Source organism: Papio anubis, chromosome 2 (genome assembly GCF_008728515.1).
Source record: "Papio anubis isolate 15944 chromosome 2, Panubis1.0, whole genome shotgun sequence".
Taxonomy (NCBI): domain Eukaryota; kingdom Metazoa; phylum Chordata; class Mammalia; order Primates; family Cercopithecidae; genus Papio; species Papio anubis.
Genome location: NC_044977.1, coordinates 95,991,326 through 96,011,971, shown reverse-complemented (window position 1 = coordinate 96,011,971; position 20,646 = coordinate 95,991,326). Strand labels below are relative to the sequence as shown.

At 42.0% G+C, this 20,646-nt stretch overlaps 1 protein-coding gene across 3 annotated transcripts; it reads left to right on the top strand.

The window, feature by feature from the left end:
- Positions 1 to 34: 34 nt before the first annotated feature.
- Positions 35 to 12,740, top strand: ZNF35 (zinc finger protein 35). 3 transcript variants are annotated; one of them, XM_031663416.1, is made up of 4 exons: positions 35 to 278; positions 2,823 to 3,138; positions 4,432 to 4,576; positions 10,648 to 12,740. In XM_031663416.1, exons 2-4 carry the CDS (start codon positions 2,947 to 2,949, stop codon positions 11,892 to 11,894), a joined length of 1,584 nt encoding a protein of 527 aa, XP_031519276.1. In that variant the 5' UTR covers positions 35 to 278; positions 2,823 to 2,946; the 3' UTR covers positions 11,895 to 12,740. The 3 variants fall into 3 exon arrangements, with proteins under 3 accessions (XP_031519276.1, XP_009199275.2, XP_003894624.2); XM_009201011.4 differs by having other exon boundaries at positions 35 to 301; XM_003894575.5 differs by having other exon boundaries at positions 35 to 301; positions 2,820 to 3,138.
- Positions 12,741 to 20,646: the final 7,906 nt, after the last annotated feature.

Sequence of the window (20,646 nt, the reverse complement as noted above, 5' to 3'; positions counted from 1 at the left end):
GTGTTCTATCCCTGCTTGGGGATGCACCCCTCCCTGAGGCTCACTTAGAGCTTCCAACCGCACAATCCACGTAAGCGTTTAGCCCCATCCCTGGTGTGGGGCGACACTGGACACCCATCGAGAGGAAAGCACCTCCGAGATTCCTAGAGAGGCCGGCTTGGCTACTTGGGGAGCCGGAAGCCCATCCCGAGACACTTCCTGTCCGGTCATTGTTCTCGTACCGATGGGAGCTGAGGTCCCGGTCAGCCGGCCTCATGCTGCAGAGCCAGTGAACTCAGGTCGGGCTTCTCAGCTGCGAACAGTGAGTGAGATCGAAGCGGGTGGGCACGAACGTCGAGGGAGAAAGAGGGGCTGTCCCAGGGACCGTGGCCCTAGGAGCGGCCCCTGCGTCTTTTCCCTGGGGACACCAGCCTTGTCTGTCCTGGGGTGGGTGAGTTCCCCACAGCCTTGGAATCCCGGCTGCCGCCCACCTGGGGCCTGGCCCGGGAGAGGATGGACCCAGACCAGCCAAGGGGCCAGACAGGTCCCAGGGACGGGGACGCGAGGAGCCTATACGTGGAGAGAATGGATTGCCACGTTTGGAAATAGAGAAAGGACATTGAAAGGGAGCCTTTGATAGAGGGCCCTGTGCCCTCTGGGACCAGAGGTCCGCCTGAATCTGATCAGAAGTCTGATGAGAGTACTCACAGTAGGCAGTCTTGCACATACACAAGGTGGAACTAGTCTTAAGACCTTCCTACCAGATTGAATTCGGATAGTGATGGAAAGAATAATCCTCCAGAATTAAGGTTTGTCACAGGAATGAAAGTATTGCATTACTTAATAAATTCAGTGTATACAGTAAGTGGTCAGTAAGTTGACATGGGGAAAAGAATATGATCAGTTCAATAGCAGCAACAGGGGATTGAATAAGATTTAGCACCCTTTTCCAATAAAACATTCAAAGGGGGATAGAAGGAAGAATTTCAGTTTCTTCATAAGCAATCAAACTAGTAAGGTTATGTTGCTCACAGGTTAAAAACAGAAACCCTGCTGGCTTAGCTGTGATAAAGGGTTTCTGTTAATTAGTGAGGGTATGAATTGGCATGGTGCTTTTGGAAAGCAATTTGGCAGTACATATCAACCAGCAAATCCTTGAATAATCCTTGAACTCTGATTATTATAAAGGAATAATTCAGCAAAAAAAAAAAAAAAAAAAAAATTATTTACAAAGAAAAACTTTTAAATATTAATAAAATGGAAATGTAAACTTTTACTAAATAAATGGTTCATAAATAGGATATGGTTACGTAAATGATAATATAGCCACAATTTAGAATACTATGCCAGAGTGAGGTAGTTCTATATGTATTGTATTGAAAGATTGTTAAGACTATTGTGAAATACAGAAATTGAGTTAAAAAACAATGCAGGTTGCTGAACAGTATATAACTGTGATGATCTAAAGTATGTTTTTGAAAAATAAGCAGTATGTGTGAAGGTGTACATATAAGTATATAAATGCAGAGAAAATGGGTTAGGACTCCCATCTAAACTGATAAGTACTTTGTATGTGTGTGTGTAGTGTGTATAGGTTATATATTTAATTCTATATATTTCTGTATTACTTGATCCTTTTTCAATGAAGATTTATCAACACTATAGGTTATTGTGTAGCATTTAAAATAAGCATGAAGAGCCGAGTGTGGTGGCTCACACCTGTAATCCCAGCATTTTGGGAGGCCAAGGCGGGTGGATCACAAGGTCAGGAGATCGAGACCATCCTGGCTAACACGGTGAAACCCTGTCTCCACTAAAAATACAAAAATTATCTGGGCGTGGTGGTGGGCACCTGTAGTCCCAGCTACTGGGGAGGCTGAGGTAGGAGAATGGCGTGAACCCAGAAGGCAGAGCTTGCAGCGAGCCAAGATCACCCCACTGCACTCCAGCCTGGGAGACAGAGAAAGACTCCGTATCTAAAAAAGAGTAATAATAACCATGAAGAATGGCAACATGAAAGTAATCTTTTTTTAAATCTTAAGTGTAATATTTTATCTCACAGGACATTTGGAAGCTATGGAAAATGTAAAAATCAAATAAAAAAAATGAAAAGAACCTTAAAACTACCTGTAATTACACCACCCAGAGATAACTACCCACTGCTAACATGTTTGTATAAAGACTCCCAGTCTTTTTCTTGGGATCCCTTTGTTCACATTATTTTGTATCCTTGGCAATAAAAAATCTTTTGTTGTAAAATCCTTTTTTTTTTTTTTTTGAGACGGAGTCTCGCTCTGCCGCCCAGGCTGGAGTGCAGTGGCCGGATCTCTGCTCACTGCAAGCTCCGCCTCCCGGGTTCACGCCATTCTCCTGCCTGTAAAATCCTTTTTTAAAAAATGCTATGATGATAATTGTGAAAATATGTATCCCCATAGTCAAAAACAAGAATTTATAAAATCATAATTATTAGTAGTACAGTTGGAGATTTTCCTTTGAAAGAAATATCTTAAATCTTAAAATGTATAGTGGTTATCTCTTTGGAGGTAGACCGAGATGGTTTTTCTTAATCATTTGCTGCATTTTTTAAGTTTTTACAATAAAAGTATGTTAACTTTTAATCAGGAAAAAATCAATAAACATTATATAAAGCTGTTTGCAATGTGGTTATTATGGGAAGACATTACATATTTACAGTCCAACCCCTTCATCCTATGAGGGAGGAATACAGGATTCCATGTCCTACAGTGGCCCCTGGCCAGGCACTGGTGAAATTTGCCAGTGTGCTAAGTGGCATCCAGCAAATCTCTCCTTGGTGCTAACAGTGTTTTCTGATTTCTCAGTAGGCAGTACTCGTCTTGGCCCTGGGAAGAAACTCAAGAAGAAGCTTTTGAAACATAAAGCTTAGATGGGGTTTGACCTCTGCTGGGCAGCTGCCATCTGTATGAGTTCCCCTGCTGAGCAGAGAAGATGACTGCAGAATTGAGAGAAGCCGTGGCCCTAGCTCCATGGGGCCCAGTGAAGGTGAAAAAGGAGGAGGAGGAAGAAGAAAACTTCCCAGGTCAGGCATCCAGCCAACAAGTGCACTCTGAGAACATCAAAGTCTGGACCCCAGTGGAGGGTCTTCAGACAGGCCTTGATGGATCAGAAGAGGAAGAAAAGGTAAATTGGGGCCTGAGAGGAAGAGGGGAGGAGATACTCGAAGACCTCAAGAAGTTTAAGAGGGGACTCTGCCCCTCTACTTCCACACCTGGAGTCTTATTTCTTGGGTATGATTCTAGCTTCCAGTCACTTGTAATAGGATAGAAATGTTCTCTTCTGATTGATGTGACATTCAGTACTTTCTATAAACCAGTGGTTCTCAAATTTTGCTACACAGAACCTGGAGAGCTTTTTATAAAATCTTGATGTCCATGCTGTATTCTGTTCCCATTAAATCATAATCCAGGGTCCAAGCACAGTGACTCACACCTGTAATCCCAGCACTTTGGGAGGCCAAGGCGGGAGGATCACTTGAGGTCAGGAGTTCAAGACCAGCCTGGGCAACATTGCACACCTCGTGTTTTTCTATGCAGAAATACAAAAAATTAGCTTGGAATGGTGGGATGTACCTGTAATCTCAGCTACTTGGGAGGCTGAGGTGGAAGGATTGATTGAGCCCGGGAGGCATAGGTTGCAGTGAGCCGAATTAACGCCACTGCACTCTAGCCTGGGCAACAGAGTGAGACCTTGTCTCAAAAAAAAAAAAAAAGAATCTAGGGGTGGGACCTGGGTATCCATGTTTTTAAAAACTCTTCAGGTGATTTCAGTCAGGTTTTGACAATGCTAACCAGAGCTTCTAAACTTTAATGTGCATAGGAATCACCTAGGGGCTCTTGTTAAAATAGTTGAAGTTCAGATTCTGATTGAGGATGTCTGGGTATGGTCTGAGAGTCTGCGTTTTCTTTTTCTTTTTTTTTTCAAGCTTGTGGGTGATGCAGATACTGCTGCTGATCTTTGCACCACACTTTGACTCATGAGGCTGTACACTGTGCTGTCCTTAATGTTTCAAACGCACCCCTTACCATTACTAGTCAAATGAGGGCAGAGGTTCCCCCAGAGTCTTTCTGTAATAATATCATCAAAACCTTGCTGCTTTGTTCCTTAGATCCCACAAAAGTTCACTTTGAAAATTCTTCCCATATGCTCTCTCCTCTTATGTACTCACTGATAAGCTAGGTTTAGATTCTGGAGTGAGCAGTGAGGTGCAATCAAAGTAATAAGTAAGAAAGTAGCTGGCTTGCTTCTCTGCCCAACTCACCCTGGGGGTTGGAGGAGACTCTGGCTTCCTTTTCTGTTTTTAAAAATTGTTTTATGGCCTCCAGGAACAGATAATTATGTTCTCATTCTCAAAATTGTAATCACACTACCCCCTACCACCAGTTCCCTCTTAAACACGTTCCTCCTTGTCTCTAGAGTCAGAACATATTCTGGGACATGGCGGTAGTCCTGAAAGCAACTCAGGAGGCACCTGCTGCTTCATCCCTTGGCAGCTACTCGTTACCAGGGACTCTGGCCAAGAGTGAGATACTGGAGACTCATGGGACCATGAACTTTCTAGGTATGGTTCAATTCCCTGATTCTGAATCTGACCATTGGGGTTTCTCAAAATCTTTTCAGAGACTGTGGTGGGCATCCAGTTTCCTAGGTTGACCAACAGAGTACTGAGGTATTAAAAGTGTCAAGGAAAGTTGGAAAGACAAATGCTGAAATGCCTGTGCATTTGTTACGGGAAGTGCCTTATTTTGCACACAGGCTCAAGACACCAGACAAACATAGGTTTTGTCCCTAAAACCTAATCAACAGCAATATGGCACCAGGTTCAAGAGGCTGAAGAAGAGACCCAGGGCCAGCAAACGACATGGAGTTTTACTAGATGTTTATATACAGGTTAGACAGTCTAGAGGCAGTGGGCTGGGCACAGGAGAACCACATGCCCCAGCGGCACAGGCTGGGCAGGAGAACTGCAACCGCTTGCCAAAGGCATGCAGTTTATATAACATTTTCACTTAACACCCTCCCATGAATGACCTCCACCTGGCAGCCTTAATTTAACACAAAACAAGGGGCCCCAATCCCCTTTAGGGCCCATATTCCACTGAAAGGGGTGGGGAATGGATAAGGAATAGATCTCCAGGTTGGCCACTTCTGGATTCCTTTGCTTGGAACTCCAAACTGTGTTCAGGTGTGTCTGCCATACAAGCTCATTCTCAGGTTATGCTTAAGTTGTTGCCATCAGGTGTTTTTACCATACAATAGGCGAATTCCAAACTTACTTTTTAGTGATATTTATTATTCAGTGAGTTTCATCTCTGTGCACACATGTAAGCACATGTCCTCTTTATATGCTTTGTAGTTAGCATAGGTTAGTGAGCCTGCAAGAGATGCTAGCTGAGGTAGGATCAGTCAACTTTTGTGGTGATTTTGAGCAAATGCCCTGGAGATGTTCTGTTTTCATAGATCTTTGTGCAAATTATGGAGAATTTTGAGCAGCTATGTCAACCATAATGAGGTTCAAAACTAGGTCTTCATGGAGGGTACTGATGGCTTATCAACTTGTTCTCTCTAAGCTAGGACTAAAGAAAGGGTAGTATGTTCTAAAGATCTCACTGGCAGTGGCAGAAGCTTGCCTGTGGAGGAGTGACATTTAAGTGAGGGTCAAGAATGCAGTATCCATGAGTCCTGTGTTTCAAAGCACTTATCGGATGATTGTCAAGCCCTATTCTTTTTATGAGTCTGCCAGATAATTAACACTTTGAACCCTCTCTCCTCCCTAACCAGTTCCTCAGGCATCTGGGGACCAAGTCACTTTCTTAAACCAGTGCTATGGGGAAGACGAGGATCTCCACCTAGATTTTCTTGTCTCATTTTTAATTATTCCCAAACTCTTAGCAGCTTCTGTTCCCCACTTTCTGCTTTTTGTTCCATTCTCTCTGGTGCATTCCCCTGTGTGTCACTTATTTTCTGTCTGTTGGCTTTATCAGCCATTCATAGTCTTAACCCCAACAGCTGCACCTCATCAGGAATGGGCTCCCTTTTCCTACTTTGCCTCTTAACTCAAGACCGTGTTCATACCCGAGACTTACCATTTTGTGCTGCCAGCTATTTCCATGGCGATGGCAGGAACACTGCCAACACTATTTCCATGGCGATTTCAGCAGGCGATGGCGGGAACACTGAGCTCTATGTGTGAGAGACATCTGAGTGGGGTTGCTGCCCTGCCTCTAGTAACTCTGTGACCTTAAGTAAGTCCCTTCTCTCTCTGGACCTCCATTTCCTGTTCTACAAATTGGGTGTGTTCATTCATTAAGTATAGGATTCGTTGGCGCTCTCCTTCCTGTGTGCCAGGCAGTGTGATAGGTGCTAGAGATACAGAAATGAATAAGACACAACCTTGCTCTTTTTTTAGCTGAAGGAGAACAGTTTCATCATCGTGATGAAATTGTATAATATACATGAAAGTGCTTTGGAAATTGTGATTGTTACTGGGTTTTTAATGTCTGAGCAAGTTTTAACTGCAGTTTTCATATTTTAATTAATGTTGCATTTAATAAGTTTATTCATTTAAAAACCAATTTTTAAGCCATTAAGCATAACTTTTTACTTCATCCATACGTCTAGAAATATTTGTATAAAAGTGAGAGCATTTGTATTTTTTCTTTAATTTATGTTCAGTTAAGCCTCAAATTTTACAGATTAAATTTTTTAAACATTTTGGCCAGGCGCAGTGGCTCAAACCTGTAATCCTAGCACTTTGGGAGGCGGAGGCGGGTGGATCACCTGATATCAGGAGTTCGAGACGAGCCTGGCCAACATGGTGAAAACCTGTCTCTACTAAAAATGCAAAAATTAGCCAGGCGTGGTGGTGCGTGCCTGTAGTCCCAGCTACTCGGGAAGCTGAAACAGGAGAATCGCTTGAACCTGGGAGACAGAGGTTGCAGTGAGCCAAGATTGCACCACTGCACTCCAGCCTGGGCGACAGAACGAGAATCCGTCTAAAAATATAAATAAAATTAAAATTTTTAAACATTTAATCCTACCTGCTTATCAAATTTCTTTATATAAAACATAATTGCAAATTTGATATCTTTAGTTCTTTAAAACATTCCAAACACCTAACTGAGCAGATTTACAAGTCTTGTAAATAAAATCTTGATAAACACACAGCTTTTATAAATCTAATGAATTGGACTTATAAATTTAGTAAATCAAATTACCCTTCTTATCTCTGAATATAGTCACCAGCTGAGATGGCAGCCTCATGTAGCATTTCAGGTATCTTTAAAAAAAAAAAAAAAAGTGAAAGAAAAGTATTGATTTCAAAACTATGGCTATGCCTGTGTTCTAGTTGGTCACAAATTAGTTTTTGGTTTAGTTTTTCATTATTTCTGTACTTAATTTAATTTCTCTAGAGCTACAGTAATCCTACATGTTTTTAAAAAAGGAAAAATACCATTTCAGAGAAACCAAGGTTATACACCCGGATTATTTGCTGATTAATCTTTTTACCCAAAGAAATTTGAACTTGACCAACACCAGATGGACCCTAATTCTCTTTTCTTAGGCATTTGTCCAGACCCCAGGTCTTACTTTACTCAGTGATGAATCACTTGCATGAAAACCTTCTAGGCTACAGTTGCACCTGGTTTTGTAATGGTTTTGACAGGAGACATCATTCAGATAGAAGGAGTTGTTTCCATTATTGACTGTAATCAGTTCAGTAGTTACCACTGATCTTCATTTTTCATGCCCAACATTCTAAGTCTCCCAGTAAGGAGGGTAGGAGTGAAGGTCAGGGAGACAGTGCAGCTATGAACTAAAGTTTTCATGGGCTCTGTTTCTGTTGGAGAGATGCCCAGCTTGGGGATGGGAGGCCCAGGTGTCAGTGATGGGGAGTTAAAGCAAAAGAGGAGGTGAAAAGAACCAAGGGAGGAGATGTTAGATGGGAGAAGAATAAAGTGGGATGTAGGAGGAGATGTTAGATGGGAGAAGAATAAAGTGGGATGTAGGTGTTAAAGTAACAGTAAAGAACATAAAGAGAAGAAAGCAGTCAGCAAAAGAAAAACAGAAGAGGCATGAAACTGTATATGGAAAAATTCAAAATATTTCACACAAAAAATTAAAAAATAAGAGAGGAGAGAGATGAAGAGTCAGTAAGGAGTCAAGATAACAGGAAAAAATAAGAAAGCAACAGCAGAAGAAAAGATAGAAGAGCAAGTAAACTACAGAGAGAAAAACAGTACATTTTTAAAAAGCGAGAGATAGCAGAACAGTAGGAATAGAAATAACCAGAAAAAGTTTAGCATTTTAGATTTTTTTTTTTTTTTTTTTTAGATGAGTTTCACTCTGCCGCCCAGGCTGGAGTGCAGTGGCATGATCTCGGCTCACTGCAACCTCCACCTCTTGGGTTCAAGTGATTCTCATGCCTCAGCCTCCAGAGCAGCTGGGATTACAGGTGCCCGCCACAACACCCAGCTAATTTTTTTGTATTTTTCCTGGAGACGGGGTTTCACCATGTTGGCCAGGCTGGTCTCCAACTCCTGACCTCAGGTGATCCACCTGCTTTGGCCCCCCAAACCAAAGTGCTGGGATTACATGAGCCACCACACCTGGCTTTTTTTTTTTTTTTTTTTTTTTTTTTTTTTTGAGATAGCGTCTCGCTCTGTCTCGTCCAGGCTGGAGTGCAAGTGCAGTGGTGCAGTCTTAGCTCACTGCATCCTCCACTTCCCAGATTCAAGCAATTCTCCTGCCTCAGCCTCCCAAGTAGCTGGGACTACAGGCATGCACCACCACACCTGGCTAATTTTGTATTTTCAGTGGAGACGGGGTTTCACCATGTTGGCCAGGATGGTCTCAAACTCCTGACCTCAGGTGATCTGCCCACCTCAGCCTCCCAAAATGCTGGGATTACAGGCGTGAGCCACTGCGACCTGCCAGCATTTCAGATTTTTATTGTTTGTCATATCTGGGGCTCTACTATATCCAGCACTTGGGCATTTCTTTCCTCTGACACTGCTCATCTTGTCTGAACGATTGTGATAGAATTTCGGATTACCATACTCTTAACCAGGCAATCAAACCAGGCTGTTTTCCTACCTGCAATATTGCTTTGTACCACTCCAACATCCTTGTCCCACCCACTCATATCATTGGTTGGATGGTCATCCTGTAGGATATTTCCCTCTCATGGGTGCTAGTCTCCCCACCGTGCAGTAGCAGCAGTTATAACCTGAAGCTCACAGCACCACTGCTCATTTCTGAGCTGACATCACCAGTGGGAATACCTCCCTCCTCTACAGGCTTGCCACCCATTCCTGTTTCCCTTTATTTCACTTGCCTTATTTCTTGAGCTTGGTTTAACTGACAAACACTTGTTAAGGGTTCACTGTGCCAAAACTGGGTTACATGGTTGCACATTTCAAGGTCAAGGAAAGTGAGGGTGCAGAGGAGACAAACATAAAGAACTATGATGTTACTGATAGCAGGACTCCTTTTTGATACCATTAGATTCTGAAGCAATGTAAAGCATCCAGAGACTAATCAGTATCATAAAGCTTCAGGGTGTTTTGATGTTCTCATGATATTTTCTGGCATTGTGGAGCAGGCTATGCCATAACTCAACAAGGTCAGCTTTCCTTGACACAATGCTAAGCTATTCCTATGACACAAGGGTAAGAGTTTGCCATGTACGGTTTCTTTTTTAATTCTCCTAGTGTAGCTGTCTATCACCATAGCAACTCCCCTCCCCTGAGCATTCATCTTTCCTTCTGACCCCTCACAACATCATCAGTCAGCCTGAAAGTTGCTGCACACATTCAGAACACTGACTGTATTCCAGACAATGCCTTAGTAGTTGACATAGAGCAACTCCATTAATATACTCACAGCCTTATGAGGTAGATACTATTAGTATCCCTGTTTTAGAGATTGGGAAGCTGAGGCACACAGGAGTTAAGTAGCCCAAAGTCATGCAGCTAGTTAGTGTCAGAGCAGAGATTTGAAACCAGGCAGTCTGGCTCTAGAATCCATGTTCTTAACCTATATGCTGCAGGACCTCACAGCGTTTCATATGCTTTTGGCTGCTGTGGCTATCTTGGCAGCCAGTGTTACCCTTTCTGTCCATGCTTATCCTTTCTTTGATATCCAGTATCCTCAGACACAGAAACCTCGGTTGCTAGATCTTTGTTTACAGGTAGCAAATCTCCCTAATTAACTGGTGGGTTGTAAGCAAATCCACACTAAGTAGCTAAGGTAAGAAGGCAAGCCTAGGGAGAGGCTCGTGTCCTTCATAACTGGTCTTCATTGCAAGGGCAGTCATCATACAGCCAGGAGGAGCGCTGTCTGGAGATTGGGCCTCCCTGGCATGAGGCAGTGGGGTTAAGTGTCTAATGGAGGCAAGTGGAAGTGCTGGAAAGACCATGAGTCAGTGGATTCTGCTGTAGGTAGAGAGGAGGGCAAAGCCCCAGCTGAAGAACCTATGGAGGAGAGGTAACATGTGATGGGATTCTTTTTTTTGATGAAGCCATTTTGTGGAGGTGCTGAGATCACATACTCCCTTTTATGACTTGGTGATCCTTTTGTTTTTCTAGGCCAGAGAAAGCTAACATTTATATTGTCTGTTTCTTGGTTCAGGTGATGAAACCAAGAACCTACAGTTACTGGTTCCAAAAACTGAGATATGTGAGGAAGCTGAAAAACCCCTCATCATATCAGAAAGAATCCAGAAAGCTGATCCTCAAGGACCTGAGTTAGGAGAAGCTTGTGAAAAAGGAAACATGTTAAAGAGGCAGAGAATAAAGAGGGAAAAGAAAGATTTCAGACAAGTGATAGTGAATGACCGTCAGTTATCTGAAAGCTTCAAAGAAGAAGAAAACCAGAAATGTAAGAAATCTGGGGGGAAATACAGCCTTAATTCTGGCGCTGTTAAAAATCCAAAAACCCAGCTTGGGCAAAAGCCTTTTACATGTAGCGTGTGTGGGAAAGGATTTAGTCAGAGTGCAAACCTCGTTGTGCATCAGCGAATCCACACTGGAGAGAAACCCTTTGAATGTCATGAGTGTGGGAAGGCCTTCATTCAAAGTGCAAACCTCGTTGTGCATCAGAGAATCCACACTGGACAGAAACCTTATGTTTGCTCAAAATGTGGGAAAGCCTTCACTCAGAGTTCAAATCTTACTGTACATCAAAAAATCCACTCCTTAGAAAAAACTTTTAAGTGCAGTGAATGTGAGAAAGCCTTTAGTTACAGCTCACAACTTGCTCGGCACCAGAAAGTCCACATTACAGAAAAATGCTATGAATGTAATGAATGTGGGAAAACATTTACTAGGAGCTCAAACCTCATTGTCCACCAGAGGATCCACACTGGGGAGAAGCCCTTTGCTTGTACCGATTGTGGCAAAGCCTTTACCCAGAGTGCAAATCTCATCGTACATCAGCGAAGCCATACTGGTGAGAAGCCATATGAGTGTAAAGAGTGTGGGAAAGCCTTTAGTTGTTTTTCACACCTTATTGTGCACCAGAGAATTCACACTGCAGAGAAACCTTACGACTGCAGCGAATGTGGGAAAGCCTTCAGTCAGCTCTCTTGCCTTATTGTCCACCAGAGAATTCACAGTGGAGATCTTCCTTACGTATGTAATGAATGTGGGAAGGCCTTCACATGTAGCTCATACCTACTTATTCATCAGAGAATTCATAATGGAGAAAAACCTTACACATGTAATGAGTGTGGGAAGGCCTTCAGACAGAGGTCGAGCCTCACCGTGCACCAGAGAACCCACACCGGGGAGAAGCCCTATGAATGTGAGAAGTGTGGTGCAGCTTTCATTTCCAACTCACACCTCATGCGACACCACAGAACCCATCTTGTTGAATAACAAGTAAGGAAGAGGAAGACCTCCAGCATTGGTCATAACCTTCTGCCTCCCTAATGAGACACCTCTTTGCTGTTTTCTTCCTCCTCTATAAAAGTGAGGGCTATGTCCTTAAAAGTTAAGAGTTTTCAGGAATGCAGCACAAAACACAAGAAAAGCATTTCAGAGGCTAATTTAAAGAAAACAAAAAGTAAGCACCTAAAGGCAAGGACTTTGTTTTAACTGTACCTTAAGCGGTCATGTTTTCTGAAGTGGAATGTGGCTTTCTTAGGAATGGGTCATACAAAGCTAAGTGGTAATGATGCTATTTGGGGAAAGGTCTTTTTTGCTCAATTTTGTTTTTTAAAACTCTGATGATTGCTTAAGCAACAGGCAGGTTATCTGCCTGGTTGAATTCTGGTTGAACTGTGTATTCTAATATTTCTGGTTAAGTGGTGACTAGGTAAGGAAGCCACTTGGGGTATCAGTTCAACAATTCACTTATGAACGTTTATAAGCTTTCCATTTCCTAGGTAATTTTTAGAAAGTCAGTCAAAACAAAAAAACTTTACTGAAAATGGACAGAAATAGGAAATGGACTTTTTCCTTACTGTCTATACCTCTTGAACCTTGGTATTGTAAAGATCTGGGGACCTCTGAGTCTATTCTGACCATTCCCTAGTCTGCATGGCCAAGCACTCAAGGATTGATGGACACCACACACCAGCTATATTCATTTGCCCAGATCAACAGCTCCTTCTCCAAACATCTCAAGCCCCCAATTCCCATCACATTCCATTTGGGTGAGATGCAACTAACAGCCCTTTCCTGGATAAAGGAGTCAAAGAATAAAGCTTGCCTAGAGGCATGCCCCAGTTGTCTCTGCTGTCATTCTGCTCAAGTCCAGGCAGGGGTCTCAGTTTGGGTTTCATTCTGACATTCTGGATGGTGTTCAGAAGAAATGGTGGAGCTCTTCTCATTCTGAGAGGACCTAAGAGGGAAAGTGAAGGGAGAGGGAAGGTGGAAGTAAGATTCCTAAGGTCTTAATTTGATTTTTTGAGAAATTCAGAGGTGTTGGAATATGAAAACTTTTAGAGGGATGAAGAAACTGGCTAAGGTAAGATATCTTTGTTACCATTGAGCCTTTACTCCTGGAAGAATGGTTTATTAAACTATGCAGTAGGTAATATGTAATAATATTGCCTTGTATTTATACAGAACTTTTATTCTTTGTTGTGTACCCTTATGTATTGACCATGATACCTGGCATGTATCTCACGCATTCACATAGATCACTACCTTAGTCCTTACAACACTGAAAGAGGTGGTTGCCTGTTTACCTGAGAATGGTCATTTAGCGCAAGGCCAAGTAACAAGTGACAGCTTATATCCAAGTCCAGGATCTGAATCTAGATTCTGTGTTCTGCCATGCCACTTGCCTCACTACCTGTAATCCCGATGCAGACCTGTGGGGGAGACAAAGGGGTATGTAGTCCCATTTTTCAGGTGAGGAAGCTGATGTGACAGATTTTGGGGAGTGCCTTAGGCACTGTGACCAGAAATCAGCAAACCTAAGACTATTTGGTCTCCTGATTTCTGGCTCTGTCCCTCCACGCTATTCCAGTGCCTCAGGGCATACGAGAGCATTTATCATAAATGCTGAGCCTGATGCAACTCTCATGCAGAAGTCCCATGCATTTATTATCACATTTCTGCAAGACTAAATATTAATCACATAGTGTTTTCTAGTTTATAGAGCACTTTTTTTGGTTTGTTTTTGAAATGAAGTCTTGGCTGTGTTGCTTAGGCTGGAGTACAGTGGCACGATCTCGGCTCACTGCAACCTCTGCCTCCCAGGTTCAAGTAATTGTCACCTCAGTCTTCTGAGTAGCTGGGACTACAGGTGAGTGCCACCACGCCTGGCCAGTTTTTTTTTGTTTTTGTTTTGTTTTGTTTTGTTTTGTTTTTTTGAGACGGAGTCTTGCTCTCGCCCAGGCTGGAGTACAGTGGCGCGATCTTGGCTCACTGCAACCTCCGCCTCCCGGGTTCAGGCGATTCTCTTGCCTCAACTTCCTGAGTAGCTGAGACTACAGGTGCACACCACCACCCCCGGCTAATTTTTGTATTTTTAGTAGCCACGGGGTTGGTCAGGCTACTCTTAAACTCCTGACCTCGTGATCCACCTGCTTCAGCCTTCCAAAGTGCTGGGATTAAGGAGTAAGCCACTGTCCAGCCTTTTTTGTATTTTTAGTAGAGATGAGGTTGCACTATGTTGGCCAGGCTGGTCTCGAACTACTGACCGCAGGTGATCCACCTGCCTCGGCCTCCCAGAGTGTCAGGAATACAGGCACGAGCTACCATGCCTGGCCTACAGTGCATTTTCACATACAGAAGGCATACACAAGAAAGCTTATTAATTTCCTTTTTCCTCCCTCATCTATTTTTTTGTCAAAACATATGCAACTTATTTTTGCAGTTTTGTTCTAAATCATAGAGACACAAATACAAGAAATCAAAAGGATTCAAAAGTAGGATCACATACTCATGCCCTCACCAATCCTAACAGTGACTGTTCCAGTCTCCCTGATGGAATGGAGAGACCCAAAGAAACCACCACCTGTCTCTGCTGAGAGTAAGAACAAGTTAGTTTTTTTCCCCTGCCTTATCAGGAAACTGAGAATATAAGGAGAGCAGGTCTGAAGATTTGAGATAACTCTGTGACCTTGACCCCCCAAGAGACCAAAACTACTTTGCTGAAAAAAAATACCTGCTGGGATTTATGACCATTAAGACAGTTAAACCATTCTACTATCACATATGTTTATCCTTGTAATTGAATATTAAGTTATGGAGGATTGTGATTTTCACTCATAGGTAGTTCAGAAAAGCTACCCAGGCGATTATGATGCAAAACTAGGTTTGAGATTCACTGACCCAACCTTGCAGTAAAGCAGTGGTTTTAAACCTTGGCTTCATGTTAGAATCACCTTGGGCACTTTTTAAAAATTTCCATTTCTAGACCTCAGTATTTTTTAAAACTCTGGAGGGGATTACAATGACAAGCAAAGGTGATGAACCACTGTAGCAAAAAGTAAAGGCTGCAGGTCAAGAATGTGTGTGATCAAAGGTGGAGGGGGTGGGGGGTGCTCCAGGATAAGGATCTGTATGTGCAAAGCATTCTATGTATTTTTAGCAGAACAGGACACTTACTTTACACTGGCTGCATTAGGTGTACATCAGTGCCTCTGCCAACCATTGGATGTTAGAGGATTCTGCCACCTAACTTATTTTATTTGTATTTAAGTGAATATACCAGACATTTATATGAGTAAACCAAGTTTTACATAACATACTTTTGGTATGTATTATGACCTTTTACATTTCTACTTGGATTTCGTCTCCAGATCTCAGTTTCCACAAACCTGCATCTAGGTTCAGGGCCTCTGATTCTGCACAAATCATGTGAGCCAAGTGGATTGATTACTAGACAGATCAGATCCTTCCCCAGCTAATAACTCTCCCTCCTGATTCCAGCCCTGAAAATAAATTGCAGCCTGCCATTTTCTTTATGGTTTATAATAAGGGAGGAGTGACCACCTTTTGTCAGTTTGCTTAGTTTCCTATTCTTTGGACTCATCTCCCATCTTTTTTGGGTAGCCTTGCTAGGAGTGGTTGAGAACTCTGAAGCCCCATTTTCCTAAGTTGCTGAGAGCTATCAGACTTTTAGCTGTCAAGCTGAGAGCTCTGTTGCAGGCCTAGTGATTGGCATTAAGAGTATGGCCAGGAAATCTGTCCTCATCCTCAAATGAGACCAACAGATATGTATTAAGTGGAGCACAGTGATGCAAAACTGATGGTGAAATCACAGTACTCTGGGAGCACAGGAGAAAGACTTCAATCCCTAACACACAAAGTTACACACTCAAACACAGCCATAAATTCCTCGAGGCTTAGGAAGAGGTGACTTTGGACAAAGCTAATTGTTCATCTGCTCTATATCCCCTCCCTTTCTCAGGTAGTTGTCCCTCTCCTACATCTGGCACCTCTCCACTTGCTCATCCATTGTAGGCACTGCAACCTTTCTGGGGTTACAGCCCCTTTGGAAATCCAGGAAGATTGTGGATCCTCTTCTCCTAAGAAATGTACGTTGCAGATTAAATCTTGTACTTACTTGGAGGTTATGCAGGCTTCCTGAAGCCAATACATAAATCTAGGGCCTAAAATCTAAACTGGGGATGTATTACATAATCACCAGTGACTTTTTTTTAAATGAGGTTAGGTTTCAGAATCGCTAAGAATGTTGCCCAGACGCATAACCTTTAAAATTTGTTTTTCTCCTGGATTCCTTCCCTCATCAAATGACATTATCCCCACCACCTGGGGCACCCAGATTGAATGTCCGGAAGCTATTTCTGCCTTCCTAAGCATCATTCATTACAAAAACATTTTGTGTTCCCTTTGTGGTGAACGTCATGCTAGATTCTGGAGTGCCAACGCAAACCTGGTCCACTAGCCCTGTTGTCATGTCTTGTTATGGGAAAAATATCAGGATCCCTAACATGATTTACTGAGCTCTTCATAATCGCTTTCCAGCCTCATCTCTTCACTCTCAGGCACCTTTTAGTGCACCTAGAGGCATGTGCTTGCTCTCCTCTGTGCCTTTGCTCACACTTTTCTCAGTGCCTATAATACCTCATCACTACTTCCCACTCAGTCCCTTTCTATTTTTGTAAGCTTAGTTTCTTCTAATATTTGGTTCAAGTTCCATCTCTGGGAAACCCCTGACTGCCTTATGGCCAAAGGCATATTCAGAAGTATATTTATTGATATGCGTATACGAGTGCATGATACGCTATGTATCCAGGGATTTACCTTTTTGCTTTAAAGTGAAAAAATCTGGATTAAAAATTGTGTATATAATACACTTCTCATGTACTGTTGCTGTTATATATACTATATACTATTTAAAAGTATATAGATAAATTACCTAAAGGAAATAAGAAAATATCATAAGTGGTTAAATGACTTGCAGCCATACAGATGGTTAATTCCAGGCTTAGCTTCAAACCCATATACTCTGGATAATAGGATTATGGATTACTAAGAGGGATTTTGTTTCTTTGTTTGTTTTAGTAATTTCTGTATTTCTATAAGGAGCAAGAATTTTATAAAAATAAATTATTATATTTGCATATCTAGTTTATTATATTAACTATAAACCATATCTCAATTCTCCATTTTGTGGTATGTTGGAGGGACCCTTCCCTTCCTTTCTCTTTCCCTTTTCCACATTGTTGTCTCTTACATTATCAAGTCTGATAATTCTTAAATTCTATTCTGTAACCAGTTAGGATTTTATGGTTTGTTTATTGATAGATTTCAAAAGCTGAAAATAAACAGCATGAACATTATTATGACCATGTGAATATTGTTGACTGCAGATCTTAGCCTACTGTGTTTATATTTCCTTTTGGGATCAGCTTTTTGTTTTTACTGAAGTTTCTACTTGCCTTTCTTTTTACCTTGTACTGGTTGCTTTCCACACACTCGCAGTCATCTTCAAATTCTCCATTCAATTAAATACTCTGTTGAATTCATTTCTTTTCTCGCTGTATATTCCCCTTTCAGCCTCCTGCTCTAGTCTGTTTTTGATGCCCTTTCTGCTTATTATTCTGTTGTTACACTGGACTCAACTGTTTCCTGAATTCTGTGTCTTCTTTTTTCTTTATTTACTTCATCATTTTACTATAGTACATGTCAAGTCTCCTGTCAGGAAAAAGTACATGGAAGGCAAAGTTGTTGAGTGTTTATATGTCTTTCTCTGACTTCTCACTTGATGGTAATTTGATGGGCTCTGGAATTCTAGGTTGAAAAATTTCCCTAGAAGTTTGTAGCCATCACTTCACTGACTTACAGCATCCACTGCTGCTGAGATGCCTGATTCCAATCTGATACTTATTTATTTGACAATAAATAGTATTTACATTACAGTGATCTGTTTTCCCACCCCTATGCCTGGAAGCTTTTAAAGTCTCTTCTTTATCTTTGATGTATTCAATTCCCTAATGCTCAGTGGAATTTTTCAATCTAGAGACTCAGGTACTCCTACTCTTGGAAATTTTCTCATTTTTTATATGACTATTCCCCCTTTCCATGTTTTTTTTTTCCTTCTGTTTTTACTCTTTATAGAGTTTCTGCTAATCAAATGTTGGACCTTGTGGATTGATCCTTAGCTGCATTCATTATTTCCATTTCTTTGTCTTGTGCCACTATGAGAAGAGTACCTTATTTTCTAATGAATAATATTTTTAACAGTAACAATTTTAACAGAAACTAGTTTAATTTCTGAGAGCCTTTTCTTAAAAGTGTCTTCTGTCACATGAATTATCTCATTCCCTTCATGCCCCTGCCACTGGGTCCTTTTTCCCCTCTGTTTACCTTGTTTACTCTCATTAGAGACTTTCCTCAAATGTGTTGTGATTCTTACACCCATGTACATGTGTGCGCGTGTGTGAGTGTGTCTGTGAATTAAAAGCCTAATTGAGACCTCTGTGTGTAGGAGTGAAATTTGCCCACTATTTCCCTGGAGACCCCTAAATGCCAGAATACAGAATATTTTGCCTTGGGCTCTTACATTTAATCAGCAAAAATCCTCTGATATTTTTGTCTGGGGTTTAGATGCTGTTAAGTGCTTTCCTAGAAGTGGAGGGAAGGAAGCCAAGTGTTATTACAGAATTCCAGTTAATGCCCTTATTATTAGATCCACTTCTGCCTCCCGCCCTTCATTGTACCTGGGGTTTTGAAATTCCAAGTCTTCGGGGTTGAGCAGGGTAGATCAGCTAGCTCCTTCCATTGGATAGCTCTCAGCAAGAGTTCCAAGCTGTTACTCCCTCCACCCAGCTTTCTTAGTTACCACATCATTCATTTTCCATCTTCTAGAAATTTGTTCCTTTTATCTCTTCGTTATACTTTTTTTTTTTTTTTTTGAGACGGAGTTTTGCTCTTGTTGCCCAGGCTGGAGTGCAATGGGGCAATCTCGGCTCACTGCACCCTCCGCCTCCCGGGTTCAAGCAGTTCTCCTGCCTCAGCCTCCTGAGTAGCTGAGATTACGGGAACATGCCACCATGCCCATGCCCAGCTAATTTTTTTTTTTTTTGTATTTTTTAGTAGAGACGGGATTTCACCGTGTTGGCCAGGCTGGTCTCCAAGTCCTGACCTCCAGTGATCTGCCCACCTCGGCCTCCCAAAGAACTGGGATTACAAGCATGAGCCACCGCGCCCAGCCTCATCATTACACATTTTAACCATTTTTTCCCATTGTTATTTTAGGGGAAGTTAAACCATTTTTAAAAGAATGTTGATATCCTTTCATACAGCAGTACCACTTTTAGAAAGCTATCTTAAGAATGAGTATTTGTACAATGATTTACATACATGTCAATGTTACTCATTTCACAAAAAATAAGTGACCAACCTAAGTAACAATAGGGGAATGATTAAATAAGTTATAATACTATGGAATATTGTGCAACCACTAAAGGTCATAATTAAAAGAATAGTGATATGATAATAGCACACAGTAATATTAAATAAATAATGCAAAGTACAAAATAAAACACTGTACAGAGAGCCGAGTTTTCTAAGATGCACATGCATAGGAAGGAAAGAAATTGGGGGTTAACTGTGGTTAAATTTTCGGCATTGTCTACATTTTCTACAGTAAGCCTGAATTACTTTTATGATCAGGAGGGGAAGGTTAATAGAAAGATCATGGCTTGTTCAGAGTGGAGAGACTTTCTTGTGAAGTGTGAAATGGGTAATGGGGAATAATAGAATAAGGGTCTGGAGAAATAAGGTCCCTGTTTTTATCCATTGTTAGCATTTTATGGTTACCAAGAACCTAATACCAGGTGAAGGAGTTCAGCAGAGGAATATGTATTTGTGACATTGTCCTGGCTGGACTGTGAAGGCTGAGCTGGTGAGGGGAGAAAGGAATCCTGAAGACCATACTGGCAGTTTTTTTCAGAGCCCAAGAGAGATGGTGGGATTCTGACCCAGCCACTAGAAGGGGGCCAGAGGAGAAGGAATAGATGTGATGTTTTGAAGACAAAATGAGCAGACTTCAAGGGACACGGAAGATCAAGCAGCAAATTCCCAAGCCAGAGGTCTGGGCCTCTACATCCTGGTGAGACCTACGATATGACAAACGAGGCCAGGCCCAGGTCCGAGAGGCACTGCTTTCCTTGCAGTTCTCTGGAACTACCCTGTCTTCACAGTGGCTAATGCCTCTCTGATGTTGGGAAGGGCTGGAGACAAGGGAGGAGACAACCCAACTCCTAGCAGGCTACCTGGCTCTTGTAGGCTACCTTGACACCAACTAGTTTCCCCACTTGTACCATGTGTGGTTTTCCAGAATTCCTGTGATCTCTAGTATTTTCCCTCCAAGGAGTGGGGTTCCCTCAAGGCAAGTCCCACTACTGAACCAATAGCAAGGTTGTAATCATCACTACTGTTAGTTGAGGGGTTCCTGTGTGCCAGGCACCATACTAAATGCCAAGTGTGTTTTATCTCACTTAATCCTCACGTGAGGAGGGATGTTCTCTTACGCCATTTGCAAAACCAGTAGTCCCAGTCAGGATTGGAACAACTCTGATGTACAAGTCTGTGCCCCTTCCTCCCAGGTGAACTTCTCAGTGCACCCCTAAGGGCTCCTTTCCACATGTAAGAGTTCCTTGTTAAATTGAAAGAGCAGTGCTTGCCTGTAGTAAAAAGATCA